Here is a 27,922-nt window from a genome sequence, read left to right as displayed (position 1 = left end):
ATGGATAAGGGCGCCATTCTTCCGACCCATGTGTCGGCTTCTCCTTCTAAGCCCTGTGCTGGGCGTCGGCCAGTGGTCAACGCCATGATCATCTCCTTGGTCACTTGCGTCTTGGTGCTGTCGTTTATGAGAATCGATAGCCTCCTGTCTTCGGTAAGTCAAAGATACTCGAGCCTCGAAAGAGGCTTGGGTCCTGGCTGATGGGAGCTTACTGACTTGACATAGATCAACAACAACCTGATGGTCTGCAACGGCGGGAACGTGCAAGCAGATGCACCTCCGATGCTCGACTCAACTCTCCGCAAGAGACTTGACAATGCTGGTCTGGAAGGCGGACTTGTATCCACGGACGGCCGTTCCGGATACAACAAGAGGGCCGAGACGGACGGCCGTTCGGGGTACAACAGCGTTGGGGACGACGTTGTGACCACCAGTGGCCGTTCCGGGTACAACAAGAGGGCCGAGACGGACGGCCGTTCGGGGTACAACCGTGTCGGCGACGACGTAGTTACTACCGATGGTCGTTCCGGATACAATAAGAGGGCTGAAACGGACGGCCGCTCGGGGTATAACCGTGTTGGCGACGACGTTGTCACCACTGACGGACGCTCTGGATACAACAAGCGCGAAGAGACCGATGGAAGATCAGGCTACAACAGCGTCGACGATGACATCGTTACCACAGACGGCCGCTCTGGATACAACCGTCGAGAGGAGACGGACGGACGCTCGGGGTACAACGGTGTCGGTGACGGGACTGTCACAACCGATGGCCGATCCGGATACAACAGGCGCGAGGAGACGGATGGCCGCTCTGGTTACAACAGGGTTGAGGACGGTGCCGTCACCACTGACGGCCGGTCTGGGTACAACCGCCGCCAAGTTGAGGATGACTCCATCGTCACGACCGATGGACGGTCTGGCTACAACAGACGTGGGGGCGAAGGCCCAAACGCCGACACGGATGGTCGTTCTGGGTACAACCGTCGCGAGGCAGGTGGCAGGTCTGGTTATAACAGCGTGGAAGACGATGTCATGACCACTGACGGCCGTTCTGGGTACAACAGGCGTGCCGAGACAGACGGCCGCTCTGGATACAACAAGGTCGAAGAGTCTGGACGCTCTGGTTACAACCGCGCAAAGTGAAATCTAGATTACGATAACATCAATCTTTGATGTTGGGGATGTGGATGTTTAAAGGTTTAGATATATTGAGCTCAGGCTCTGGCGTTGAATATGTTGTAGGTACTTGAGGCAGAGAGTCATTAGTTGCAAAAAGTTATGTCCATTTAATAGGTGTCACACAAGAAAGAAAATGCAGACAAATTGTTGTGACATTCATAATGAAGTTCTTCCCAGTTCCAAGTATCTAATTGCTAGTGAAATTGTATTTAAGATAGGACACCTCACTCAACTAATACTATACGTGCTAAGAACCATTACTATCCTGAGAAAACAGGAAAACTTTTCATACCCAAACAAAAAAGGTGATTGAAACTCGTTAGTGGTAGCGAAAACTCATCAATTCTAACACCCATGGTCTTTTGAAGGTGCCGTATGTGATCAACAGCAGTGCATGTATGTAAGTCGCTGGTTCGCTTCTCCTGGCTGGATAATAATTAAGCGGACACTGGTCTCGCCCGATGACTCACTGCTCCACAGGTATTTGGCGTGCATTCTCCGCCCTGAGAGGGAATCATATGGGGTCCAGACTGCGGGGGAACCTAGGCGGCAGTTTAGTTGAAGGACTTCCATTTCGTTGCGAAAGGCTTACTACAATGAACCGACATTTCAATATTAACCACCCGTTAATGCCATTTGGGAGCGAGAAACTATGCTTTTTAACACTAGAAATTTTCGATTTGGTTGTGAACCTGGAAGGTTTCCATGCAACACCGTTGCGGTTACATAAGCAACCAAGGTAGTCAGCTATGCGAGTAAAGAGGCGAAAGCATCGTTATATAAAGCATATGCAGCTATTAAATAAATTACCCCTCCATCCCACCAAGAGATAAGATAAGGATCCGAAGAACTTTTTTCAGAGACTGCTTTGGCTTTGGCGCGTCACGCTTTTCACTTGTCTTGAGCAGCAGCAGCAGTAGCAAACCATCACAGGATCCTGCGATTTCACCACAGGCAAAATGACGACCGACATCGACGCCGAGGCACCGCACAACAGTTTCGACGTACGTACCTTCCCGTCGCGTTCTGTTCTCACCATGTCTACTTGGCCCCTCAGCCCCTGACCCATTCTCGCGAGTTTCCCCCGCTACAATTTCTCATGGCGGCGTCAATCCGATAAGATCGCGCAACAGGGATGGCTATTACATGGCGAACATCTATCAACTTTTTGAATATCCTGATGCTCGTTCGCTCGCTCAAATGTTCGAGGCTAATGTTTCCTGCTCCAGACCATCTTGGTGTTGGACTTTGGCAGCCAAACCAGTCACCTCATCGTGAGGCGCATCCGAGCTCTCAACATCTACGCTGAGATGCTGCCTTGCACCACCAAGCTCGCCGATCTTACCTGGAAGCCGAAGGGTATCATTCTGTCTGGAGGTAAGTGCCCATTCTGTCTCAACATGCTCTCGATGGATCAATCTTTCTGACCCTTCCAAGGACCTTCTTCCGTTTACGATGAGCACTCGCCCCGTAAGGCATAGATCCCTTGCGCATCTCCAAACTCGTACTGATTCATCAAGACGTCGACCCCGCCATCTTCGATTTCGGTGTCCCTATTTTGTACGTGCTTCCCAAATCTGTGGTCCATGGAATGAGCTTTTGACTAACACGATCTCAGGGGTATTTGGTATGATATGACCTGGCCATCACGCGCATTGCGGTACTAACATCACAAATTTAGCTACGGTTGCCAGGTAAGTTCTCTGCTTCTACAGAGGAATTACTCAATTGATTTCTAACTGCTTACAGGAGATTGCTTGGCGCATCAACTCTGCCAACGTTGCCAGCGGAGTGGCCAGAGGTTGGAAGCCTTTCTACAAAATTGTTGATTGAACGATATCTAAACTCCCGACAACAGAGTATGGACACGCCGATGTCACCATCAACAAGATTAGCAGCCATGCTGATCGCCTCTTCGCTGGTTTGGGCGATGTTATGCACGGTTGGTTTCCTGAATGCATGTTTCGATGTACTTCAGTGCAGGATCTGACTTGAGGATAGCATACATGTCTCACTTCGACAAGCTCGTAAAACTCCCCGAGGGCTTTGCTGTCATTGCCACCACGAAGAACTCCGAGTTCGCTGGTATTGCCCACGAGTCGAAGCCCATTTTCGGTACGTTTTCTTGGATAAGAATTGCTTCGTCGAGTCCCCACCACCATGGCGTTTGTTTCTGGTGTCTAACACAAAATCCGCGCAGGCGTGCAATTCCACCCCGAGCTTGAGCACGTAAGCCACTCTGCGATTTAACCACAACCTGGCATGCAGCTTACCTGGTTGACAGACTCCCCGCGGAAGTGAGATTCTGCGCAACTTCGCCATCGATATTTGCGGAGTGCAGCCCGGATGGGTTATGGGAGACTTTAAGCAGCAAGAGATTGACCGTATCAGGCGTCTCGTCGGTGACCGTTCCCAGGTCATCGGAGCCGTATCTGGTGGCGTTGACAGCACTGTTGCCGCCAAGCTCATGAAGGAGGCCATTGGTAAGATTCTCACTACGCTTGATTGATTGCGGAGAGAAGTTACTAACATGCACCCAGGCGACCGATTTCACGCTATCCTCATCGACAACGGTAACACAAGATCTCCCCTGCTTGCGTTCGAGTTGGCGAGGGACTGACTTCTCTATCCAGGAGTGATGCGTCTGAACGAGTGCACCGAGGTCAAGCAGACTCTCGAGAAGCATCTCGGAATCAACCTGACTGTCGTTGACGCTGCCGACCTGTTCCTCGAGCGCCTTCGGGGTGTTCAGGAGCCGGAGAAGAAGCGCAAGAGTAAGTCAGCTTACGACCAGCAACGCAACTCAGCAAACTGACTACTGCGACTCTGTGCTACAGTCATTGGTTCCACCTGTAAGTTCAGCCATTCAGTTTCGAGAGAAATATCGGCCCCCCTGGGAAGCTAACCTGTCTGCAGTTATCGATCTGTTCGAGAAGGAGGCCGAGAGGGTATGTCTCATCTTTCCTCAGCTCGCTGAGGTTTGAGATTTGCTGACAAGGTGACATCAGATTGAGAAGGAAGCCGAGAACACCCCCAATGAAGGGAAGGTCGAGTGGTTCCTCCAGGGAACGGTAAATGACTCCCCTCACTCACAACTCTGAAATCATGCTAATCTGTGACTTGATAGCTGTACCCTGACGTGTATGGTCATCTTCAACAATCTCGGCTGTACACGAACACTGATCAAATCATAGTATTGAGTCTTTGAGCTTCAAGGGCCCCTCAGCCACGATCAAGAGTAAGCAGCAACGAAGGGCATAAACGCGACGGGCCCACGACGTATTGCCTACATCTACTGACTAAAACAGCACACCACAACGTCGGAGGATTGCCTGAGGTACTGTGTTCCTAGTTTGACCCTTCAATGAGTTTTGGCTAACGGTTGACAGCGCATGTTGAATGGCGTGAGTTCACCTTTGACTGGATTGCTGGTGGCACTGATAACTAACCTCACCCATCTCAGCAAGGATTGCGTGTAAGTACCCAGCCGCAGTGTCCCACGTTTTCGTTATTATATCGTTTCTAACATGAATCTGCAGCTTTTGGAGCCCCTGAGGCTTTGCTTCAAGGTATGATCACCATCCAGCAACCTGCTGTTTATGTCTTCTGCCGGAACTCTGGTGCCCCCATGTGTTCACCTCAATTAACAAATGTTCAGGACGAGGTCAGAAAGATCGGTCAGGAGTTGGGAATCCACCGCGATCTCGTCATGCGTCACCCCTTCCCTGGCCCCGGAATCGCCGTGCGCATTCTCGGTGAGGTTACAAAGGAGAGACTGGACATCGCCCGCAAGGCCGACCACATCTACATCAGCATGATCAAGGAGGCCGGCATCTACGACGAGGTAACATTGAGATTCTGCCTACCTCGAATGGTCAATGAGCTGACACCGTCGTAGATTTCTCAAGCGTATGCTGGTCTTGACACCAACAAGGGTACGTATCACGGGCTATGCCTCCTGAGCAATGCGCAGGTCGGCTGGACAGGAACGAGTGCTAACCTCTTGCAGCCGTCGGAGTCCAAGGAGACGCTCGCGTCTACGGATACATTATCATGTACGTCCTCATCTACCTCCTCTTGAGCAACCGTACTGACTTCTTCTGTAGCCTTCGTGCGGTGTGCACTCGCGACTTCATGAGCGCCGAGATTTACGAGTTCCCGTGGAAGCTGTTGTCGGAGATCTCGCGCAGAATCGTCAACGAGGTCGAAGGCGTCTCTCGTGTGACATACGACATGTACGTTTTCCCTTTCCCTTCCGAGACTCCAACGGCAATGCTAATACCAAGAAAGTACCTCCAAGCCCCCCGGAACGATTGAGCTGGAATAAAGTTCTTGCTTCGGGATACTAGAGTAGAGGTTGCATAGATCATCAATAGACATTTGAGTTGGCACAACGCCCGCGACCATATCAGTGCCCGTTCGACGGCGAGAACTCGCTGAGTGATGTACTGAGCACCTTTGACTTTGCCGACTGACGAAGCGCGCTTGTCGCCCTCGGAGCAGCTGCTCGCTACGGCCGTTTGAACGTTGCTTCGGCCCCGGTCGAAGAGATGCGAGCAGTCATCCAGTATCTCGGATTCGTAATCCTACTATCATAACCCATCAGAGAAGAAATGGTCGATTTATTTTGGCGCTAACTCGCAAGGGTTCATGGGGAGAAGTTGAAATGGAGTTGAGCGAGACCTCGGCATCGACATCCTCCCACTTTGAAACACATAACGGGCGTAACCCGGGCCAACCGCCCGCCAGGAGGATTGGGCCGCAGGATTGCCGATATCTCCAGGCAATGTGGCCCTTCCAGACCCATCTCTGATCAGTGATATTCGCCTCATCTTTCGGCATGCAATGTATGGAGGCATCCTTCTGGGCCTCGTACGACTCGTGCTCCGGCTAGACTCATCCAACCGGATAACCGGCATCGCATCCCCAATCTGCCACGTACGACCAGTCGACCAAAAATACTTAAGGTTCGATCTGCGAGATTGACGTGAGATAAATTCAGGGTTCAATCAAACAACGGACAAAACCGTATAAAGCCATTCTTCCTGCCACACCAAACATCTCCGTTTGCGATCTCGCGATAGCATCACTCACCATGACTTCCTGGAAAATCGAGCCCTGCACCCTCGCCGACGCCCCGGCGCTCGCGCCCAACAACATGATGGCCTTCTGGGCCACCGACGCGAACTGGAAGCTCGGCTGGACGCTGCAGGACGTCACGCTCGACTTCCTCATCGAGAACTTCCACGACCGCATCCCCAACAACCTCCTCAAGGACCGCGAGACGCTCCGCCACTACAAGGCCGTCGACCCGGAGACGGGCGCGCTGATGGGCTACGCGCGCTGGATGCTCCCGGCGAGCTGCGCGGACTCGCCTCACTGGGCCGACGGGCAGATCGCCGAGGTCAGCGAGGAGGAGAGGGAGGCTATCAGGGTCCGGAACGAGGCGGCGTGGTGGAAGCCCATGCACATGGACGGCCTGGATGATTGTGGTCCGGAGAAGAAGCGCATTTTGGAGGAGGGAGAGTACATCAGTGAGTGACGGCGTTGACAATTATGGACTCTGTTGAGTATGATCCACGTCTAAAACGTTGCACTAGGTCTTGAGTACTTGGCTGTTCATCCCGACAACACGGGCAAGGGCGTCGCCTCGGCACTTGTCAAGCACGGCGTGGAGCTTGGGAAGAAGACCGGGGTGGATCTCTTCATCCTGGCCTTCCAAGCTGCTCTGAATATTTACAAGAGACAGGGCTTCAAGGTGATTCACTCGGCTTATCAGGATGACACCAAGTATGGGGGAGTTGGCTATTGGGTGAACTTGCTTACCTATGAGGTCGACAAGCCGAAGGATAAGAAGCCTGATGACGAGAACGCCGCTGAGCCATAATGAATCATGACTGGAAGCTGGCACTTTGACGTGATCTTTTCAGAGATAATGCTTACAAGCGTTCAGTAGACATCGAAATTATAATTGAACCGGAGGCCTGCGACCTCGAAATGAATTAGTTAGCAAACCTTGCCTGGAGGCACCACTGATGAAGTGAAGTCTTTGCTATCCTTCATTCAAATGTGTACTCATTGGGTATGGCGAGATGATATCAATGACCAGATTATAAGGGTGGCTGCATTGTATTGCGCGGCATATTGCATTTGTTTGCTATCCTTCATTCCCGATTGAGATGCACACTGCTTCTTACTTATTCTCGTCGATCGATGCCTCAAACTTCGCCCGTTTTCAGCCGCCGCCCTTGCGATTGCCGTTTCAACTATGGAAATATGCTTACTTTAAATTACAAAACCCACCTGAGTCTTCAAACTGCCTCGACTCAAGAAGGCCTGGTTGCCAGCGGGGCATGACCTGCAAGTTCACTTGAGAGTACATTGTGATTGGTTTCAAACCCGAGAAGATAAAATGCCTCAGTAATACAGTGAGTTATTGGCCAATTATCCACCAGTTAAGCTGCAAGCCAAGAGGTCATCCCACCCAAGCCTACTTTTTAGGCAGCCTTATGTTCGAGTTCCATGAGAAAGACCCTTGTTCCAATCTTGCTGCTTTCATCACTTCTTTCACCTCAAAGTCAACCACTTTGATTGTCTCGTTTCATGATAAGTGCATTACCCGTCATCGAGAACACTTCTAAAGCTAAAGATGAGGACAAAGAAGAAGGGCTGGATACCGCCCGCTTCAGACATCGACTACGAGATTCTTCGTTTGAAGCGAAGCCGGGTAGCTGGCGATGCGAAAGGACATTCGTGCGACAAATGCAGCGGTCTGTGGATCAAGCCATTACCCGAGCCCGATCAACAGGTTCTGCGGAAGATTCGATGGCACATGGACACCACCAAAGCAAAGGCTCGAAGTCTCGCCGCATCAGGCTGCAGTTTCTGGGCCATTATTCAGCAACGAATTGACTATGAGGACTTCAAGGTCGTTCTGGAGCAGCAATGCAATAAGTTCCCAGATGACCAGTTCAAGTACTCAAGATGGCAAAAAGAACACTACGAGGCGCTTGCTGGTACGTTGGGAGAAGAGATGGTGAAGGAATACCGTCGCCATAGTCGGCTGATGATCCATTTGCCTTGGCATACGGGGGCTTTGAGGGAATCTGAATTCGAATTGGATATCACAGAAGTCCCGGAGGATTTCATTCGAGTTCTGCTATCGTATGCAGATGTCAACGATTTCAACTGGGGAGGCTTCGATGAGAGGTCGGCGAAGGTGGAGCTTGACCTGCTGTTGCCCTCGAATCCAGCGGGAGTTCGATATGGGAGTCACCGATGGATGTCTCATTGGGTCACTTTTCTCCTTTTGGGACTCCCTGGTAAGTTACTCTGCCATTGATGAGCCCTGTCTGGGATTCTACGGCTGATCAATCACTTTCAGGTGACTTTGGCGACGTAAGACAAACGTACGTCGGATCGCCGGTCAACCTGAGCCCTGGGAATCCTGATTCGATGCAACTTTCTAGGCACTGGCTGAAAAGGTGTGAGACGGACCATGGGTGCGGCATCAACAGCTTGCCGTCTGCCATGCCGTCTTTCCTTCTAGATGTTTCCGATCCAAACCAAGTCAGCTTGGTTACCGTATCAGCTTCCATGAGAGAGCGATACGTGGCACTATCATACTGCTGGGGAGTAGGGGAACAGAAGACCATGTTGAAGAAAGCCAATAAATCCAGCCTCCTATCAGGGATCAGCCTGACTTGTCTCGACCCGACCGTCAGAGACAGTATTCAAGTCACTAGAGAGCTTGGTCTGCAGTTCATCTGGATCGACGCATTATGTATCATCCAAGATGACAACACCTTCAAGGCAAAGGAGTTGGGGAAGATGGGCAACATCTACCAATGCGCTACTTTCACCATCATCGCATCCGCGGCAAAAGATGTCACTCAGGGGTTCCTCAACAAACGAACTCCCACGGCGGAGAGAATAGCGGGAATGACCCTCGAGACCCAGCCTGCCTTCAGCATCGAAGCTCGTGGGAAAAGGGGGAAGACCATGGTCAAGAGACCTGTCTTGCTCACGCCTTCCCATCGCGAGTCCATCGAGCCCTGGTACAGAAGAGCTTGGACTTTCCAGGAGTTTCTGTTTTCACGACGCAGACTTCAGTACAACGGGAATCAGACGACATGGACCTGCTACTGCGGAGACACAGTCGCCCAGGAATGCGACGGCTGGGTGGGGGGCAAACCGAATACTCACCCGGGCCTCATTTACATGGACCAAGAGGTATTCGCCACTGCTATGGAGATACTGGGACAAAAGAAGAGCAGCCAAAAGTCGGTCTCGGCGTCTGAACTTCTAGAGTTGTGGTACAACCTTGTGAGCAGATACAGCGAGCGAAACTTGACATACCAGAGCGACCGCCTTCCTGCTATATCAGCTATAGCACAGGAGATCGCGTCGCTCCTCAACGATCAGTACATCTGTGGCCTTTGGGAGTCTGACTTTCTGTATGGTCTGTTGTGGTCCGATGGAGATCCTGGCGCGGACAAGTCGAAGCGTGGACCCCGTCCCACCAGTAGACCAAAGCCCTCATGGACCTGGGCATCTCATGATGGTGAAGTCGCGTGGACTAATGTGCACCTGGAAAAGACGAAAGACAAGTACTTCGAGATACTGCACAGAGATGTCCAGCTTAAATCTCCAGACGCCCCATTTGGCGAGGTCACTAAGGGCGAGCTCAGGGTGCGAGGGCTGATGCGATCTATCCCGCTACCAGCTGACAAATGCGCCTGGGTTAGCCCGAGCGGCCGTTCAATGATGATAGAAGACCATGAGATCATGGTTGAGCTTGACGACGACGATGATGCTAGGTTGAAGCCTGGAGCCCAGACAAAGTTGAGTTTGTTGGTCGTGGCTTACACGGGCCGTACAATAATTGAGGGGTTAGTAGTGATGGAAGATGGAAGTGGTAGAGACATGAACAAGGGCGAAGGTATCCGTGTTGGATGGTTTCATACAGAGAACTCGCAGCCAGGATTCAGCGAGTCGAAGTCAGGCGAGGATGAAGAGAGGGCGCGAGAATACCGAAAGCGGTTGAGAGCGCTGTGGGGTAGAAAAAATAATGTTCGTGAAATCGTGTTGCTCTAGTACTATAGGAATACAAGAGTCTTCTTGCAGAGTCTAGTGGATTGTATGCAAATGAGCCACTCAAAGAAACCATCGAAAGTCGGGACTGCGCGGACCGTCGCCGAGCCTTGAAGTCGGGACGTCACTCGCAGTGAGGTTGACACCCTGAGCGCGGTTCCGCCTCTTGTTGTCCCACATCATGAACAGACCAAGGGAAAGAGAACAGATCACACCCGTCCCTCCAAAAGCTGCCGCGGTGATCAGAGCTGGTGCATATTTCGGGGCGTCAGGCTTGCGGAAAATATTGCTGCTAACGAGGCCCATGAGATTCGCCAAAGGAACGCCGATAGAGGTCAGGAGCACACCTGTCACGCACGAGTCAGCTCACGAACCGCCAAAGAGTTTCTTGAAGGCCTGAAAATCTTACGTTGGTTTTCATTAACAACGTTGTTGTTGTACCATGTGGACAAGAGAACACTGGGAGCAGAAGTACCCCAAGTCATCATGAAGCATGCGTAGTACGCTAGCTTGATTTGACGCTCAACATCGTTGATGGCGGCGTAGATAACGAAGCCGATGAAGGTCAGAGAGAAGCCCAACGCAATGAAGGGGAATCGAAGGCGTCGCCAATCCGAGAGGAAGGCCAGAATCAGAAGCATCGCGGCACCGCTGACGTTCGGAGCGACGGTGTAGAGGTTCGTCTTGATGGGGCTGTATCCCAAGCGCTGAACGATCTGAGGCATGAAGAGAGCGACGCTCTGGAGGGGTACTCCGAGGCAGATCTCAATAGCAAGGAAACCAAACTGGTACAGTTATTGTTAGCGGGAATTTTCAGGCTATTCTTCGTTTGGAAAGTCTGCGGTGCGAACGAGATAACTTGCGAGAAAGACTTACTGTACTGGGGTGCTTGAAGACCTTGGCACTCTCCCGGATGCTCATCTTCTCTCCGACGACGGAAGAACTGTCCACTCGGACACGGTGGAAAGCGAGATGCTTCTCTTCTTCAGTAAGAAACTTGGCCTCAGCAGCGCTGCGAGGCAGGTACCAGAAGGCGAAGATCGAGAATAGAATCGTTGCAGAAGCCTCGATGATGAACAGCCAGCGCCAAGGGTACAGGCTGGTATTCCTAATATGGAACACACCGAAGGCGAGGAGTCCGGAGAATGCATTGGCCTACGTGTGACGATTAGCCTTGGATGGAGAACAGGACGCATAGAGACAGGAAGACTTACGACGTTTGACGCAGCATAGAACACGGCCAAGCGACGAGCCAGCTCACCGCGGCGGTAGAACGTTGTGAGGTAGTAGATGACCAGTGGAAAGAAGGCGCTCTCAGCCATTCCGAGAAACCACCTGAGTGCAAAAACACCACTGAAGTTTTGCGCGGCAGCCATGAGCATCGTCATAGAGCCGAAGGTGAACATGAGGATAGGTAGAACGACCGCGGCGCCGAACTTCTTGCCGATCAGGGCGACGAATGGGGCGGCGGCGACGAACGGGACGAAGAAGATGCTGACGATGAGATTGTATTGGCCGTCTTTGAAGCCGAGGTCGGTACTCATGCCATCGGTCTCGGCGTTTCCAATGTTTCCTTTATCAAGGGCGTTGAAGAGGTCTAATCTGCCGTGTCAGCCAAATGTCCAGAGAGTTCTTTGCGGGAAGTCGTGTCGGTTGCAAACGTACACATAACAGCAAGGACCGGCATAAGCCTGAAGTCCAGCTTACGACACAGGCGTCGTTCCAGTTCCTTGTCGACCACATGAACCTCGTCACCATAGATGTCGCCCTTTGCGGGGTCGACATCGTGACCGTCCGTAGAGCCTTCGCGAATGGACCCTTGGCGGTCTTCTGCGCGAACGATCTTGTTGTCCGCCTGGTCCGTCATGGTGAGTTGAGTCCGTCTCGAAACAGACTATTCAGACGGAGAGTCGTAGTGCGTGGTCGCGGGCTCAGCCGTCGTGTTGTGAGGGGAAATATGTTCAGACGACGGCACAGGGAGACGCTAGCTTAGATAAAGTCTGGTCGCACCAAGCCGGACTCAATTGCAGGCTTGTCATCCCCTTGTAAGAAACCAACCACCACATCTTATCAACTCGGCTACACGGAGAGTAATCCTCGGCTGCTTTGCGCGTGACGTTGGGGTAGTGCATTAATAGCAGCCAGAGATAAGGGTGATACTTGGGGTGGATCTGACTCCAAGTCTTTCCAGGATATCTTGATCCCGGCGAATGGGCTCATGAGAACCCCAGGTCGATCGACGCAAATAACTCTTTTCTGGGCTTTAAGCCACAACCTGGTCGTCGTATAAAAGGTGCTGATCAACATCCAATGACGGTCGCGTGAATGGCTGACCGCATGAGGACTTGGAAAGCGGCCAAACGGATCCAGGCCTGTAAGATCCCGCTCAGTCGTGCCACTGGAGAGAACTTCATGTTCTGGAACGTTTCTTCTCCGGCGCTCAAAAGTTCCCTCGGGATGCTGAATTCAGCCATACCCCGCATTCCCCAATCTGACCGCGACTTCGGCTTCACGCTTCATCAAATGTCTTCAGATGAGTGCCGGTGATCGTGGGTGGAGGTTCCCGGACAAGCTTTATCTGCCCGGCACCAAGACCGGTGGAGACCCGAACCCGAAGACGTCGGGGCCGTTTCGTGGGGGTCCAGACACACGAACGATTCGACACCACGTTTCTCTGATGACAAGCCAGCTTACATTAAACGTTACCTCGGACTTCTTTTAGTGCACCTATCTGTTTTGGCTGTTCGTATGTCAGTATGTATGGCCCACTTGCGGCAGTCCAGAAAAGATAAGCTTGAATGCGCTATCATGCAACACGAGTGCGGGGAATGAGAGATGATAAGACGATCGTACTTCCTCTCTCCGCGGGGAGTTTCTCGCTTCCGACAACGGAGTTCTGCCCGCGTCGTTTCGACTGAAAGTATGAATGAGTGAATGAGAGGATCATTTAGTTTGAGTACATAGCGAATTCAGTAATAGCCATTCTTATCCTGTGTTTTCTCCCTCAACAAACCCTCAGCTCAGAGTAACCACACCAGAAATCTGACACCTTACCACCCTTGCCACGGCTCGCATCAACCTGGACACCCTCTTCATCGCAACAAGCAACATGTCATCCGTCAAGACCCTCGTCCTCACCGATAAGGCTCCTAAGCCTCTTCCGGGCATCTACAGCCAAGCCATCATCGCCAATGGCATGGTCTTCTGCTCCGGCGCCGTCCCCATGGACCCCGAAACCATGAAGATCATCGACGGTGACGTCCAGGCTCACACCGTACGTGCATGAGATCCCCTGGCCTCTGTTCCGGCGTGCTGGTGAGCTAATCTGGGCTGCAGCATCAATGCATCAAGAACCTGACGGCGGTCTTGGAGGGTGCCGGCACTACTATCGATAAGGTTGTCAAGGTAAACGTCTTCCTGGCCGACATGGAGGACTTCGCCGACGTGAACGCGGTCTACTGCACATACTGGGGCGACGTGAAGCCTTCTAGAACGTAAGTTGAGAACCAGTTTGCGTCCCACTTTTGAATCGCTGCTAATGATGAACGATTAGTTGTGTGGCCGTGAAGACTCTGCCGCTTGGTGTGGATGTTGAAATTGAGTGTATCGCTGTGTTGTAATTGGCGTCACTAGTGAGATGAATTGAAATCAAATAATTGCTTGATCAAATCAACTGAGACTCACCTGGAATATGAATTGTATACTAATACCATGCCATGACGGTTATACTTCACAAGAGAAATGCCCATGCAACATAATGACCGGCTCCTAGCTAAGATTACTGCTGCCCAACCAGCACTGGAAGAAGTGAAGACATCACTCATGATTCATTGCTTCTGCCCGGACCACATCTTCTATTCATAGTATTTTGATCTCATGATACTTTTCATTTGTATGAGCTAGCTTCAGCCTGTAGCTCTTCCAAGCTCAAAGCAATTCGACCAGCTTATCAACAAACAGTGTGATGGCTCTCCGTCCGTCCTCCAAAGCCTCATCCATGGCAATGAAAGGATGCGGCTGGCCCTTCATGACATGCAAATCAACAGCAACGCCTGCGTCAGTCAACTTCTTGCCAAGCGCCTCACCCTCGCTTCGCAGTACATCTAGCTCGCCAACGACGATGATAGCAGGAGGGAGCTTCGTCCAATCACCCTCCCACAGCAGAGGACTGGCCTCAGGGTGCGCCCAGTCTTCCCTCTTGGGTAGGTAGTGATACCGATACCACATCATCTTCTCCGCGGGCAACGCGGGGGTGAACTCGTTCTCCTTCCATGATGCGTGCTCGGGCTTAGAGGACTCGACGACGGCCGTGTTGTCCGCCACGGGTACAGAGAGAAGCTGGACCACGATGCGCGGGATATCGGTACGGGTGGTTCCGCGCTGGCAGAGGACTGAAGTCAGGTTTCCGCCGGCTGATGAGCCGCTGAGGGCGATGCGTGATGTGTCGAGGTTGAGTTTCTCGGCGCCGGTAGAGATTGCCCAGAGGAGAGACTCCCAACAGTCATCAACCGCGGCGGGAAAGGGGTCTTCAGGTGCGAGCCTTGAAAAGAGTGTTAGCCAGATTCTCAATCATGCCACCGTGTGATTAACTCACCGGTAGTCGACGCAAAGCGTCACACATTTCGCCCGGTTGGTCAGATTCGTGGCGATAACGTTCTCGGTGTCGATGTTTCCCAACACCCATCCTCCACCATGAAACCAGATGCAGAGCGGCCATCCTTTCTCGGGCTTGTCTCCCAAAGGCGTGAAGGCGCGGACTAGGACGTCGGGGCCGGTCGTCTCTTTTCTCCGGATGTGAAAGTCCTGGGTGCTCGCAACCTCCAGCTTCGGACCGGCACCGGGAATGAGAGTTCCACTGGCGCGGGATGCTGAGATGGGTTGATGATGAACGACCTGCTTGTCGAAGACGTGCTTGTTGTAGAATTCCTTGTACTCCGGGTTGATGCGGTCGAGGACCGAGGGGTGCAGGGGATACGGTGGTTCAGGCATGACTAGGGCTGAATCGGGTTGAATCCACGAAATAGTTTATGGCTTGGCGATTTCGTTGGGCTGCTGGAATTGCGTTTTGGTGGTGTGTATCTTGCAGAGTGCTCCGATCTGGGCTTCTTTCTATGTGATCTATGTGATAGGACGATGTTGATGTTGACGGCTGCAGACGGGCATGCCAGGTCTCCGGTAAACGGCCGATAGCGTTCCCCGAGCGCAACAATGACCCCCACATAAGGTACTCCCCTCATTCATGAAGCGTTATCTGAGCGGAGAAAATGTGATGTTCATGAGGTATGCAATGTTGCATCATACCTGGAATTAGGTCCAGGTGCACATAAGTCCCCGCATTGTGCCCCTGTTTGAATGCTTGTTGGTACCAGCAACATCCGTGGTGCGATGTATCGTCGAAACATGGGCTAGACAGCTCACGGGATCTTGCTCAAGCACTTGCGAGCCTGCATTTTGCGGGGGAGTATGCGGAGAGCATGCGGCAGGATTTGTTTTACGTAGTCGCAACTCGCCAAAGAACAGTCGATGAGTCGAAAGATGCCGGGAAGGAAATGTTTTCCCTTGAGTCTTGTGCTGTCCTCGAATACCATTGATAGGACCCCGGGGAAAAGGAAGTTGCTAGTCTTGCGCGTGTCCTGGGGCTTCCGGAGCTTTCACAATTGGTGATGATCGACCATGCAGAAGGATCTGGGGATCCCAGTTTCACTGTCTCTGCTTGACGAATTGAAGTTACAATACGTCGCATATCAAACGCGGGGAAGACCAGCCCAGGCCGCCGGCACCTCGTGTCGATCCCTCGGCGCGAGCCGGCGGCGAGTAGGCGATTTCTTCATTACGTTAGCAGAGGGAATGGTAATGGACAGGCCTCGCCTGCGAGACGAGTGATGAGAGAGGTTCAAGTCGAGGACGCGGCATTCTGGTACCTCATCAGTCATGTCTTGGCCGAAGAAAAGTCGCACGAATGAATGGTTCATCCCGACTTCATCTTATCTACATGAGGTAGAGCCAGAACGCGGCCCAAATCGGGGGCACAAGGTTCAACTGAGCATAATGATTACAATGATGTAGGTAGGATATGAGGCTTGGTCTCTGACGGTTCGTCCGACGCAGGCCTGCCAGGTCGCCGTTGTATGTCTGATCATCTGCCATATGTGTGCCTGATCATCTGCCATCTGTGTGCCTGCTTAAGTGATTCTACCTAGGAGTCCTTAGAAGAACAGGTATCCGTTCCGACAACCTCATTTAACGGCGCAGAAGGCAGTACCTTGAGGAGCACTCCATCAGCCCATGGCGGAGATAGTTGCTTCCGAGTTACGATAATGGATTCCGTAGGTTTGGAGCCAGCAATGGCAGTAATTACGACCAAGGAATACACCACATCTAACCTGTAAAGCTCCACGGCCGACGCCAATGTCGTGGCATTTTGACAATTCCGTTCGTTATTTCAGGCGGAGTGGGTGTGTACCGCCGCCTCTGGAGTGGTTTAGTGGTCTTCTAGTCACGCCTTCAAGAATCATGGAAGTCAAGCCGAGAGTAACCGCCGTGCGCGTCAATTGTTGGTATCCGCATCTGTCCTCCGAAACTCCAAGTCCACTGTTATATCGAGCTTCGCGTCGGTCGCGATCGTACATCGAGTCATCGTTCTCCGTCGCCCGTCACCCCTTAGTCCACATCAACGCCACGCTTCCGCAGGTCGGCCTTGGCCTCCTCGATCTCCGCGACCAACTCCTTGTGCGCCTCGGGCACGTCGTTGAAGGTCATGACATTGTATCCGAGTCGTGCGAGCAGGTATGCGCCGAAGGAAACGAGAACCCAGAAGGGAAGCTGCGAGCACTTGGTTAGCACAGGTGTCCTTTCGCGAGACGGCCGCAAGGGTTCGCGTTCGCCGTCGACCTGTTGACGGTGGAGGGCGTAACGTACGACGGGGATGATTTGCTCCTGAATCTTGGCAGGAACGGGGACGAGCTGGAGGTAGAGAGCGAGGTAGACCTGTATTGTCGCGAAGGTTAGCACGGAATTCCGAGATCAAGGTGGGATACAGGGAGGGGTTGTACCGAGCTCACGAGGAGCGCAAGGGAGATGGTCTGCTGGGCACGGGTCATGATTGCTGTTGGTCAAGGGTCGCGCTTGTTGTCGAAGAGTGTTTTTTTTGATGGTCTTGCGTTAAGGGTCGGGCGCGGTAAAGGAGTGACTGGGAACTGAAGTTTGTCGCGATCCTGGATTCTGCCGATTTGGCGGTTTGCTGGCAATTGGGAAAAGGAGTCGCGAAGCTGTCCAAAAACGTGGTGGGTCTTGGAGTGACTAAGCAGAGCTCGGACCAGAAGTGACGCATGATAGGTACGTACCCAGCATCCCTTCACTTTCTTCTCTTTCACTCACTCAAACACTTCTCATCTCACTCAGAAACAGGTCTTCATCTTTTCACAAATGTCTAGGGTCCAATTGGTTTCCTCTCACAAATACCTCATATTAAATGCCAAAATCTTCCATCACTATTATCTTGGGCGCGGCGCTACTGTGCGAACTGTCGCCAATAGAGGACCCTCGTACCTGAACCTCACTCACAGAGATCTACTCAGATTACGACAGGTTTCCAAATCATCATCATGATAGTGGTAATCACCAGAGAGTATACTTCTCGGAAGCTTACAACAAGATAAATGACACGGATCTACTTCGGGCTGTCAGCACCCGCCTTGCCTTGCAACTCAATCGCGTCGACGATGTAGTTTGCGCTCAAGAACTCAGCATCACCGGTCCCAAACACACCAAGAGTGAGTGTGTTCGCGCCGTCCTTGAGGGCACTAGCCGGCACATCCCACGTGTAAACATCTCCGAAGCCGCGATATGCACCTCTCGTTACCCCACGGGAATCAATCAAAGTCTGGAACAAACTAATCAGCACCTTCTCACACCAATCATCACATCGAGTGACATACCGGGGCTCCAGGATCGCTCGCCTGCCAGTCGTTGATCTTCGCGTTCGGCCGGCCGCCCTTGAATGATAGAGTCGTTCCAACCCTCAAAACTACGCCGTCTAGTTGATCGGCCGCCAGGTTGAAATTGACCGTCGCAACACCGCCAGCTTTTGCGAACAAGGCCATCGGAAACTCCTTGGCTGACGATTTACCGACGGTGTGTGTTCCTCCCCAGCTCTCCATGCGTACGTCAGATGGATGCATCCGCTCAATCTTGTCACCGTTTTTCAATTCCATGGGCTTCCCATCAAATTCACCAATGCGCCAGATGGCCGAGGGCTTCGACTCGGTCGAAGCGATGTCTTTGGCAACCTTTTCACCAGCGGCAACGGTGACGTTGTCCTGCGCGATAGGGAACTCGTTGCGGTACAACTTCATGGTATACGTCCCAGGCTTCATGAGCGGCGAGGTGAACTTGCCATCAGATGCCTTCGTCCAGTACTGCGCGTCTGAGTTGAACCAGTGAACTACGGTCTCGGAGGCCCCGGTCACTCCGGTCACTGTGCCGGAGATGCTTCCGCGGCCGCTCTCCGGGACATAGCCTTCGAGGCTGAGAGAGTCAAAGAAGCTCGTATCCAAGTCGGCTGACGGTTGCGAGCCAGTCCTGCCATCAGTGTTAGTGACGAGTTTGAACGCTGGGAAATTGGGAGCTTCACGTGAAGCGCATTGCGTAAGGTCCCATGAGACCGAAACGCCACGGCTCAGTTCGAACATGGCCGCTGTTCATATACCAGTACAGTTCCTGGTCTCCTGTGCTCTGGGAGTTGATGTCTCTCATGAAAGGACCGCCAGCTGAGTGTTCATATGCGTTACCGGGCATGATCATCCAGACACCAACATTCTAAACGCGTCAATCAATGATCTCGCTCAACGTTCCAGGAAGGTTGCAGGACATCTTACATTTCCAGTCACACCATGGACCTTGTCCTCAATGAATCGGTCTGATGTGTACCTGTCCAGAACGAATGAGCAAGGACGAGCTTCATAAGCTCACAGCAGGGATTCTTCTCACATCTTACACCTAGTCGTGTTATCTGAACACCTAAACGTATCCTTCCCTTCGAAAGCCGTGCAGCCGTCGAGATCTGCCACGTCGCCGTGCCACCCTGTAGGGACTGCAGAGCGTTTCAGGCGAGCCAGCCAACGCAGCTCCCCGGGGCTGATCTCGCCGGTGATGTGCGTCGCCATGTAGATGGTTGGATCATCGGGCTTAGCGACATAGTAGTGAGTGAGGGGCTGTGAGCCGGCCTTGACGGTGATCTTAGTGAGGCCATTCACGGTCTCGGCCGTCACCGTCGATTCGCCCAGGCCGGAGTTGATGTGTGAGTTTTTGGAGGTTCCTTGGTACTGCACATCGTTGTAAAGGAGACTCGTGATGTCGCCATTGGATCTATACGCTTCATCAGTAAGGCCACGTGGTGGATGCTTCGGTGGGAGGCATACTTGTTCACTTCAAACACCAGACCGCCGTTGGTGTCTACCTTGTAGGTGGCGTCACCCGTCGTCAGGCCAAAAGCAGCTTCGGTCGTGGCCCAGAAGGACGACAAGCCAGCGAGGAAGCTGATGTAGTGCATCACGGCGTCGAATCGAAGAATCGCAGATCAGGTTGCTAGCTCCCGTGAATAGCTGCAGATCATGGTCGGCAATCACACTTGAGGACATACCGGCTCACACGAGCTTTAAAGCGCTAACTGCATCGGCTTTCTCGCCGTCTCATTTCGCCGAGAGGAGACGCGTCGTCGTGGTCGAATTTCTCCGTATAAATTCACCGAAAAACCTAAAACCGTGAGAAGCAACCGTTTCTCCTCCACTGTCGTGTTTACATTGAGCAGTTCACCCCTCATTTCATTCGAAACCTTCTTCAGCCGCCCTGCCCTGGAAACCTCACGAACTGAGGTGGTAGTGGCCGTGAATCATGACGCGATTAGCTCGAGCTATGGTCACACTCGGTCATTTACATGCAACGTCCCTGGAAGAATAAGCATTCGGCTAAGTCGGGAAGATATGAGCTTCTTTGAGTCGCGCAAGATTGAGGGGCTCAACACGCTGAGTCGAGTCGTCAAGTTAAAAGTGAAAGTACTATGATACACTGCAACCTTGTTGATGGTTTTTCTTTTCACAAATGATCGGTCTGATCTATATCTTCGACTTCATCTTCGCCTTCTCAGTCTCCAAGCGAAATCTCTTGGTAAGTTGCCGGACGGCCAAGTCGAGCAACACATCCTCACTACCTCCCGGGATTCTCGCACCTGGAACCTCGCGGTAGATCTCTGCGCCACATTGGTCAGTATCATCTCTCGGAACATCACTGCGCAGCATCACTTACTCTCTACAATTTCTCCCTTTCCAGAACGCGTGTATCCGTTCCCGCCAAACAACAAAACGGCGCATCTCGCACACTCATCGAGAACGATTCCGGCATTGGCTTTGCACAGGGCAGTCAGACCGCCCAGCTCCTCGTCCGCCACATGCTTAGGCATCTTGGATAGCTGATACGCGAAGGACTCAACCCAGGCGTACTGCGACTCCAGTATGGCGCCGCATTTCGCCAAGCGGTGACGGACCACGGGCTGTTCCATGAGCGTCTTCCAACCAAGTCGTCAGCATCATCTATTCCCAAAATTGCAGAGCTTGGAATGTCCTCATACCTTGTCGAAAGCCTGACGCTGAAGACAATACTCGAAAGCGGCGCTCAGCGCCACTCTCGCCTGCCTCGTCACCCCAACCGCAATGAGCATGCGCTCGTGGTTGAAGTTGTGCATGATGTACTTCATCCCCTCGTTCTCGCGACCGATCAGGTTCTCGCGCGGCACGCGAACGTCGTCCAGCTCGATGAAAGAGGTGCCGGCGCTGATCTGCCCGGCGACCTTGAGACGTCTTCTGCTCACGCCGGGCTGATCCTTCAACGGCACCACCAGAAGCGAGATGCCCTTCCCTCCCGAACCTTCGCCGCCCGTGCGAACGGCCATGGTTGCGTAGTCGGCGTAAACTCCGTTGGTAATCCATTTCTTGGTTCCGTTGATGATGTACTCGTTTCCCTTCAGCTCGGCGATTGTGGTGATATTCGCGACGTCGGACCCGGCGCTGTTGGAACAGGCGTGAAAGGGTCAGACAGCCATGCTAAATGATGATCAATGATGCGGTATGTGTGTCAACTTACTCAGGCTCAGTGATCGCAATGCAAGTTCTCTTGCGGCCAAGCAAAAGATCCGGGAGGAACTTCTCCTGCAGTTGGGGGTTGGCGTAATGAAGCAAAGGCGGAACCCCGAACGCAATGCCGGTGTTGATGGAACCGGGCGGCCCCGCAAGTCCAGAGCGACTCATCTGTTTTCCGTCCCATCAGTATCAAAACTTGACACCACATGTAAAAGTCCTTTTACCTCATCGGAATATATCATGGTATGCACGGAGTCCCACTCCTCTATCGGGACCTCCCCGGGCATATGGGTGATGCCGAGCTTTCGCAGCCACTCGACGGGAAGAGGAGCCGGGAGCGCCGGGAGAATGAAGTTGGCCTTCGCGAACTTCTCAAACAGGTCGGCCGGCACCTCTTCTGCCGTCTCCCAATCGAGGGCATGCTTGTGCAGGTTCTCATCAAGGAACTTGCGGCACGCGGCTTGGAACCTGCGGTGCGAATCGTTAAAGATGGGCGACGGCAGGCCTCTCAGCCACGGCGGGTCTGCGAAAGGAACGCGGGACATTGTGCACTAGTGGATCGAGCAGAACGGAGGCGTATGAAAGTTGGCACTCTTCCAAGTTCACGGTGCACACGACAGATGGCAAAGAAGAAGGGTCGCATATTCAGCCAGGGGTTGTTTATGATACTCCAATTGCCTGAATGTACCTCGGCATCTCAAGTGCGGGGATGGGGCTGATCACTTGGAGCTCGGGCCGGAGCGCTGGCTCATGCACTTCCGGGCCCGGGGCGACCTCCGGACCCCACCTACCCGGTCTGTCGGGAGAAAGGTACGGATACGGTTCATTTGGCAGTTCTCCGACGTTCCGAAAAGTGCCACGTGGTCTGCGTCGCATGGCAGCGTCTGGAACAGCCCGTCGGCGAGAGTCTGGATCAACCTTTCGGTGAGCCGGGTTGGTGATGTCCGAGATTTACATCAGACCAGCGATCGTGAGAGCTGGAGGTCGGTCTAGACTGGTCCAAAATCTGCCAAGAGATTACCATATGGACATGGACTTTCATCTACAGCCACGAAGACGAAACCGAGAACATCTTCACAGCATGACACGAAGCGACCTGAGCTCAAAGTTTCCGGATATGCTGATCGAGATAGGTTGTGTGTTGAATAATTTCTCTGAGGTCCTTCATCCTCCTCGATTCATCAGAAGATTCATGAAAAGAAAAGACGAGATAAACTACGGTTGCGTGTAAATGCAAGACCGGTAGAAATATAGAAAAGAATGCGAACGTCCAAGACCACGCCGCACATTTCCTCAGGGTGCGCCTGACTCAAGACGAACTTCGTGACATCTCAACCCCCCACAAGGCATCGCCGCTCGCAATCTTACAGCGGGATATCGGCAACTGCGCCCGCACCGCAAAAAGCCGCGCTGAAAATCACGACGTGTTGTTGTGAAGGTAGTGGAAAATCCAATCAACCCAGTAATTAGGCTCGGGCAGGGTTCGGTAGTTCCAGCCCATCGGTTCTCCTGTGGGATAACGGCCAGGAGCACCCCGAGTCAAATCGAATATGATTGACGATTTCATGCATGAAGATGTCGATTGTTGGCTTGATCAATCCAGACGGCGATCTCCTGAGCAGAATATCGGACGGCATGAAGAACTGCTGCTCACAGCCACGGCATTTCATACAGAGGTAACGAGACGCATGGTCCAACGACTGTCAATAGTATATTGCGCCAAGGGTCGTCCCCCGTCGACTCAGGAACCTTCATGGATATCCATGTCGTCAATGAGTCGTTGACATTCTTTCACTGAGCATCAAAAGGCAACAGCCGCCGCCGCAAGTGGCTTCAATTGCTGCGTGATCAAGAATATCTAGTCCCTCGCGTCTCTCGTTCCAAGCATCTCTAGCCACCAAGTTTCAGAAACTCTGCCAAACCACGAACTCATCATGAAGTTTACCGCCGCTCTCGCCTTGGTTCTGATGCAGACCGCGTAAGTGCGCCCTAGCGCCGCGCTGCCGTGAAGCTTAATCAACTTTGAGTTCTCACTAACTCCTGCAGCCCGGCATTTGCTGGATACCTCTGCGTGATGTCGGACGGAAACCCCAACCCAGGCACCAGCATCTGCACCGCGGCTGGCGGCACGCCTGAGAGGACTTACCCTGCGGCGGTGAGTGCGAATGGTTTCGTTCGAGAGACTTCAGCGCTAATGAGTATCAGTGCTGTCTTGCCGATAGTAAGAAGGGCTCTTACGAGAATGGATGCAAAGACAACGGCGGTATTCGGGCGCAGTACACTTACATCTGCTAAGTGGTTGACTGGCGTGGAGGGGATGGTTTAACATAATCCTGTCTTAGTACGACAACATAATGGCATATCGGATTCTTCAAAATTTTGATACGACCTTCATCACTGAATCAATGGACAGGATTTGTGACACGGGTGCTGAACCCTGGTGAGTCGCGGCGTTGACGTAGACCCGCAAGGTCGGCATGCGAAACACTTCTATGCAGCACCAGAAAAGGGTTGTGCGATGAGGTCGAAACCTAGAAATGTTCGGAGGCCTTCAGAAATGAATCGTTAACACGTTTGTCTCATTCTCGGTACACTTGACTCCTAACTATGAATCACCCAGCGCCAAAATCATCCTCTCCTCTTCAAGACGATTAAGCAATCTTGTACACGAGCTTTTCCGCGCTAACACCACCCTTCTCCTGCAACTCAAATCCCTTGGGGATATCTTCAAGGCCACCGAACTCCTTTTGAGGGTTCGGCTTGAGGTATCCCTCTTCCAACCACTTAGGCAGCACCTGCAAGTACTTCTCCCAGAACTTCTTGTCCCCAGATCGATCTCCGGTGAGGTTGTCGAAGGGACCATACTGAAGGGGCTTTCCGAAGACGGTATACGCCAGCGTGCTCTCGACCTTCACGTACGAAGGCGCGCCGACCTCGTCCGCCTTGCGGGGGAGGATGCACATAACATGTCCGCCCTTGGGTGAGATGGTCTGCACGACGGCCTTGGTGGTGTCGACCTCGCTAATGCAGTCAAAGGCGTATTTCAGGTCATCGTTGGCCGCCTTCTTCACCTGCTCGACCCAGTCCGCCTCCCGGTAGTCGATGGTGACGTCGGCGCCCAGACTCTTCAAGAGATCATGGTTCTTCTTGCTGCCGGTCGCGATGACGCGGAGACCGGCCTTCTTGGCGAGCTGCACGGCGTACAAGCCCACGCTGCTCGTTCCGCCGTTGATCAGCACGGGGAAGGGCTCCGAGGCGGGGGACTCGGGCGACGGCAGCGCGAGACGCTGGAACAGGGCCTGGGTGACGGTCGCGACGGCCAGCGGCACGACGGCGGCCTGGGGGTCGGTGATGGAGTCGGGGACCGGGAAGACCAGGCTGCTCTCGGTGATGAGGTACTGGGCGAAGGCGCCGCGCGGGGGGTCGATGTTGCAGCCGAAGACCCAGCCGGCGACGCGCTGGCCCTCCTTGAACGATGAGCCGTTGGGGTTGGCGACGCTGCCGGCGAAGTCGCAGCCGATGATGCGTCCGGTCTCCTTGGCCGCGGCGGTGGACTTCCAGTCCGTCGGGTTCTGGGCGACGTAATGGACCTTGACGAGGATCTCGCCGGGCCCGGGCTGGGGGATCGGGATCTGGGTTAACGTTAGCATCAATGCGGGGTTGTTTGATGATGCATTTCTGATGCGTTTGTTGGGCGAATACCTCTTGGACCTGGCCGGTCTTATCGCCCTTGGTGACGAGAGCCTTCATTGTTCCTGCCATGATGATTTTGTGTGAAGGAATATGGTGTTTCAAACTGATGTGCACTATTGAAATTAAGAGGCTTTCACGAGTTTTATCCGTTCGAACAGCAGATAAGTGGGGAGTGACGTTTAAGTCGAGTCTGAATAATTGACTTCATGATGAAACGCTTACAAATCTTGCATTTGTAACTTGGGCTTCGCTAGGCACTGTCAGCGGAGATAATTATAAAGGCGTGGAATCCGCGGCTGGATGTTGGTCGGTTGTGCCGGGTCATCCCCACACGTCAAAGCGGGTGATCGGACGATGCGTCGAAACTTGGTTCCTGGAATCCAGATGGCACGAACATCAAGGGCTGCCGGGATGGCACGATGAGAAGTTCTCCAAGAATGTTCCAGTAAGATATCTTCGCAGAGCGGATAACTAGAACTGGGTCTGATTGATGTCATTGTTTATGTGGCAAGGTTATGACTCGTTGATTGGCTTCGCAAAAGCTGAATCAGTATCGTGGGCTGCTTCACAAAAGCAAAAAAGGAAAACACACGAGAGCAAAAATGATCGTTCCGAAACCGAGAATCGAACTCGGGGCTATGCCTAACCTCTCAAGTTCATGAGAGGGCATCATGTTGGCCACTACACCATATCGGATGTGACGATGTGGAGTATGGTCGGAGCCGGGTTCATGAGGCCCGTTCCGAGAACTGTTGTGGACGGAGCCCGTCCACGGACGCACAGAGAAAGCTTTCCATAGGCTCCTTCAGCAAAGCAAGCTTTTACATCTCATTTACACCCTCAGCTGCTGTAGAAATAGCCGGGTCTCGTCCTCGAACACGCTCATCTTGGCACCGGTGATCACTGGCTTGGTAGCCCAACCATTGAAGCTTAGTTATTCTACGGTTCAACTCGTAGTCGAGACGGTTCCTCAATGGAGATTAGATACAGTCGTATGAAGCCGCATCATCCGGGTCAGTTCCGACGAAAGTCAGAATCTTCGGATACATGCAAAGGTTCACCTTGCGAGACTCGCTCGAGTTTCCCACAGCAGCTCCCTCGCCCGTCAAAGTCTCCGGCGCAGTCCCGTTCTCTACCCAAGCCCTCAGAGCATCGAAAACGTAATCGCTGGGGTCGAACCCAGAGCCGCCGCCGCAGTGTGAGACACCAGGAGCAGGGAAGAAGCGGTAGTAGTCCTCGACGTTGGGGTCCCAAGCCTTGACCCGGTCGTAGTAGTCGACTGTGCCGTTGTAGGGAATCAGAGGGTCCTGCATGCCGTGCCAGGTGAGCATCTTGGTCCCGCGCTTCTTGAAGTTCGTGAGGTCGACGTTGTCCGTTCCGATCGAGGACGTGTACTCGTCCACGGAGATCCGGTGGAGCTGGTCGAAGCGCTCTTGCGTGATTCCAGAGGTGCTGATGCTCCACGTAGAGTTCTTCTCGAGGAAGACGCCGAACCAGTCGTCGGTGGCCGAAAACGGAGCGTACGTGCAGTTGTCGACTGTCGTGCAGGTTGGGTTGAAAACACCAGTCAGAGGGGCATCCTGGTTGAAGCCGTACCAGAAGAAGTTGCCGTCTCCGCTCCGCGGTCCTTCCCAGAAACCATGCACGAACTCCGCCATCTTCTCGCTGATGGTTACGGTCGCGTTCGGGTTGGTGCATGCAACGGTCTGGCCGACAAGAGACGTGGCGTTGAATTTGCAGGAGCCAGGAAGAGAGATGATCTTGTCCTGGACACCATCCAACTCATCGCAGGCTTCGATGGCGGCGTTCGTGAAAGCGTTGAGAACACAGGCCGGAGGGACGACATCTGCCGATTCGTGTCAGCTAACTCTCAAACCAAAGTAAAATTGCAGCACCTACCCAAGTGCTCAGCCAAGAAAGCGGGATACAAAGAGGCTGTCTGGAACTTCTGCCAGTTGAACGCCGAAGCTGAAGCCAAGATGCCGTCAAAATGCTCGGGAAACCTCTGGGCCATCATATGTCCCTGCCTTCCTCCAGTCGAACAACCATTCCAGTACGAATAAGTCGGGTCCTTGCCATAGTACAGCTGCGTCGCGGCTTTGCCGAGCTTGGCGGCTTCATCGAGCGCGACAGAGGCGAAATCGTTGAGGGCCGGCCAGTTGACATTGCCCTCGCTCACGAGACCCCAATCCGCAGTCGCAGCGGTAGTGTTGTGACCTCCATCGGTTGAAGAAGTCGAGTACCCAGATGCGACTGGAGAGATGATGACGCCCGCTCCTCCCGCCGTCCATCCACCACCGCCGCTCATCATGAACCTCGAGTTCCAGTTGGCCGCATCGAGGGGAAGACCGATGTAGGTGTTCACGTTGTCGCCTTGTCCGGGATGGGTGTACTGGATGGAAATTCGGCACAGGTCGACGCCGGAAGCTGTCTCCCCTGTTGGGGCCGAGATGATGCCGACTCCGACGCCAGTACCCGCATCCATGCCGGTGCTCAGGGACTGGTTACGCAGAGCAGCGACATCGAGAGAGATGATCTCGATGTTGCTCAGCGTGAGCGCGGCAAACGCGGCGGCGTTGCAAGCACTGGAGTTCTGAGCGTTCACGGCCATCGTTGCGCCGAGCATCGACAAGGCGAGAGGCAATCGGGCAGCCATGTTTAGCTATGAAGACCTGGTCGCGTCTGGCAGGACGGGTGAACGAAGCGACTCCATGAAAACGTGGCGACCTGCACCCCAGACTGACTTATACTTCGGTCGCTCCTCCACGCGAGTTATTCAGGGGTTTCGTTCGGCACGATGACGGACACAACAATCAATATGC

The 27,922-nt window shown here is 53.1% G+C and overlaps 13 protein-coding genes across 13 annotated transcripts; 6 read left to right on the top strand and 7 right to left on the bottom strand.

The window, feature by feature from the left end:
- On the top strand, positions 1-1,146 carry CkaCkLH20_09220 (uncharacterized protein; the record flags this gene model as incomplete). The annotated part of the gene is made up of 2 exons (XM_038891935.1): positions 1-153; positions 226-1,146. The coding sequence occupies 2 exons, from the start codon at positions 1-3 to the stop codon at positions 1,144-1,146; spliced, it is 1,074 nt and encodes a 357-aa protein (XP_038742868.1).
- A 995-nt stretch (positions 1,147-2,141) lies between these two features.
- On the top strand, positions 2,142-5,509 carry CkaCkLH20_09219 (uncharacterized protein; the record flags this gene model as incomplete). Its single annotated transcript, XM_038891934.1, has 27 exons — positions 2,142-2,186; positions 2,412-2,559; positions 2,620-2,652; positions 2,703-2,742; positions 2,801-2,809; positions 2,864-2,876; positions 2,932-2,983; positions 3,041-3,124; positions 3,184-3,297; positions 3,383-3,411; positions 3,467-3,665; positions 3,723-3,755; positions 3,816-3,956; positions 4,020-4,034; positions 4,099-4,130; positions 4,191-4,253; positions 4,310-4,323; positions 4,377-4,420; positions 4,491-4,519; positions 4,572-4,586; positions 4,646-4,657; positions 4,722-4,751; positions 4,841-5,026; positions 5,081-5,117; positions 5,192-5,237; positions 5,289-5,417; positions 5,473-5,509. The coding sequence occupies 27 exons, from the start codon at positions 2,142-2,144 to the stop codon at positions 5,507-5,509; spliced, it is 1,629 nt and encodes a 542-aa protein (XP_038742867.1).
- A 768-nt stretch (positions 5,510-6,277) lies between these two features.
- Positions 6,278-7,069, top strand: CkaCkLH20_09218 (acetyltransferase; the record flags this gene model as incomplete). The annotated part of the gene is made up of 2 exons (XM_038891933.1): positions 6,278-6,716; positions 6,783-7,069. The coding sequence occupies 2 exons, from the start codon at positions 6,278-6,280 to the stop codon at positions 7,067-7,069; spliced, it is 726 nt and encodes a 241-aa protein (XP_038742866.1).
- A 762-nt stretch (positions 7,070-7,831) lies between these two features.
- Positions 7,832-10,278, top strand: CkaCkLH20_09217 (uncharacterized protein; the record flags this gene model as incomplete). Its single annotated transcript, XM_038891932.1, has 3 exons — positions 7,832-8,198; positions 8,313-8,504; positions 8,567-10,278. The coding sequence occupies 3 exons, from the start codon at positions 7,832-7,834 to the stop codon at positions 10,276-10,278; spliced, it is 2,271 nt and encodes a 756-aa protein (XP_038742865.1).
- Positions 10,279-10,338: 60 nt separating this feature from the next.
- CkaCkLH20_09216 (MFS transporter) lies at positions 10,339-12,142 on the bottom strand (the record flags this gene model as incomplete). The annotated part of the gene is made up of 5 exons (XM_038891931.1): positions 10,339-10,622; positions 10,685-11,060; positions 11,152-11,430; positions 11,490-11,872; positions 11,941-12,142. The coding sequence occupies 5 exons, from the start codon at positions 12,140-12,142 to the stop codon at positions 10,339-10,341; spliced, it is 1,524 nt and encodes a 507-aa protein (XP_038742864.1).
- A 1,242-nt stretch (positions 12,143-13,384) lies between these two features.
- On the top strand, positions 13,385-13,895 carry CkaCkLH20_09215 (endoribonuclease L-PSP; the record flags this gene model as incomplete). The annotated part of the gene is made up of 3 exons (XM_038891930.1): positions 13,385-13,549; positions 13,612-13,769; positions 13,829-13,895. 3 exons carry the CDS (start codon positions 13,385-13,387, stop codon positions 13,893-13,895), a joined length of 390 nt encoding a protein of 129 aa, XP_038742863.1.
- Positions 13,896-14,202: 307 nt separating this feature from the next.
- CkaCkLH20_09214 (uncharacterized protein) lies at positions 14,203-15,264 on the bottom strand (the record flags this gene model as incomplete). Its single annotated transcript, XM_038891929.1, has 2 exons — positions 14,203-14,815; positions 14,870-15,264. 2 exons carry the CDS (start codon positions 15,262-15,264, stop codon positions 14,203-14,205), a joined length of 1,008 nt encoding a protein of 335 aa, XP_038742862.1.
- A 1,671-nt stretch (positions 15,265-16,935) lies between these two features.
- CkaCkLH20_09213 (dolichyl-phosphate mannosyltransferase polypeptide 3) lies at positions 16,936-17,375 on the bottom strand (the record flags this gene model as incomplete). Its single annotated transcript, XM_038891928.1, has 3 exons — positions 16,936-17,097; positions 17,194-17,262; positions 17,337-17,375. The coding sequence occupies 3 exons, from the start codon at positions 17,373-17,375 to the stop codon at positions 16,936-16,938; spliced, it is 270 nt and encodes an 89-aa protein (XP_038742861.1).
- Positions 17,376-17,944: 569 nt separating this feature from the next.
- On the bottom strand, positions 17,945-19,825 carry CkaCkLH20_09212 (rhamnogalacturonase B; the record flags this gene model as incomplete). Its single annotated transcript, XM_038891927.1, has 6 exons — positions 17,945-18,157; positions 18,213-18,855; positions 18,908-19,092; positions 19,152-19,203; positions 19,264-19,641; positions 19,695-19,825. 6 exons carry the CDS (start codon positions 19,823-19,825, stop codon positions 17,945-17,947), a joined length of 1,602 nt encoding a protein of 533 aa, XP_038742860.1.
- A 562-nt stretch (positions 19,826-20,387) lies between these two features.
- Positions 20,388-21,952, bottom strand: CkaCkLH20_09211 (uncharacterized protein; the record flags this gene model as incomplete). Its single annotated transcript, XM_038891926.1, has 5 exons — positions 20,388-20,521; positions 20,578-20,836; positions 20,900-21,335; positions 21,412-21,575; positions 21,632-21,952. The coding sequence occupies 5 exons, from the start codon at positions 21,950-21,952 to the stop codon at positions 20,388-20,390; spliced, it is 1,314 nt and encodes a 437-aa protein (XP_038742859.1).
- Positions 21,953-23,341: 1,389 nt separating this feature from the next.
- Positions 23,342-23,702, top strand: CkaCkLH20_09210 (uncharacterized protein; the record flags this gene model as incomplete). Its single annotated transcript, XM_038891925.1, has 3 exons — positions 23,342-23,385; positions 23,454-23,562; positions 23,613-23,702. 3 exons carry the CDS (start codon positions 23,342-23,344, stop codon positions 23,700-23,702), a joined length of 243 nt encoding a protein of 80 aa, XP_038742858.1.
- Positions 23,703-24,058: 356 nt separating this feature from the next.
- On the bottom strand, positions 24,059-25,169 carry CkaCkLH20_09209 (zinc-binding oxidoreductase; the record flags this gene model as incomplete). The annotated part of the gene is made up of 2 exons (XM_038891924.1): positions 24,059-25,039; positions 25,110-25,169. The coding sequence occupies 2 exons, from the start codon at positions 25,167-25,169 to the stop codon at positions 24,059-24,061; spliced, it is 1,041 nt and encodes a 346-aa protein (XP_038742857.1).
- A 911-nt stretch (positions 25,170-26,080) lies between these two features.
- CkaCkLH20_09208 (feruloyl esterase b precursor) lies at positions 26,081-27,756 on the bottom strand (the record flags this gene model as incomplete). Its single annotated transcript, XM_038891923.1, has 2 exons — positions 26,081-26,946; positions 27,000-27,756. The coding sequence occupies 2 exons, from the start codon at positions 27,754-27,756 to the stop codon at positions 26,081-26,083; spliced, it is 1,623 nt and encodes a 540-aa protein (XP_038742856.1).
- Between the last annotated feature and the right edge of the window lie 166 nt (positions 27,757-27,922).

The sequence above is a fragment of the Colletotrichum karsti genome, assembly GCF_011947395.1.
Source record: "Colletotrichum karsti strain CkLH20 chromosome Unknown Scaffold32, whole genome shotgun sequence".
In the NCBI taxonomy this organism is placed as follows: domain Eukaryota; kingdom Fungi; phylum Ascomycota; class Sordariomycetes; order Glomerellales; family Glomerellaceae; genus Colletotrichum; species Colletotrichum karsti.
This window is presented reverse-complemented; position numbering and strand designations above follow the sequence as displayed.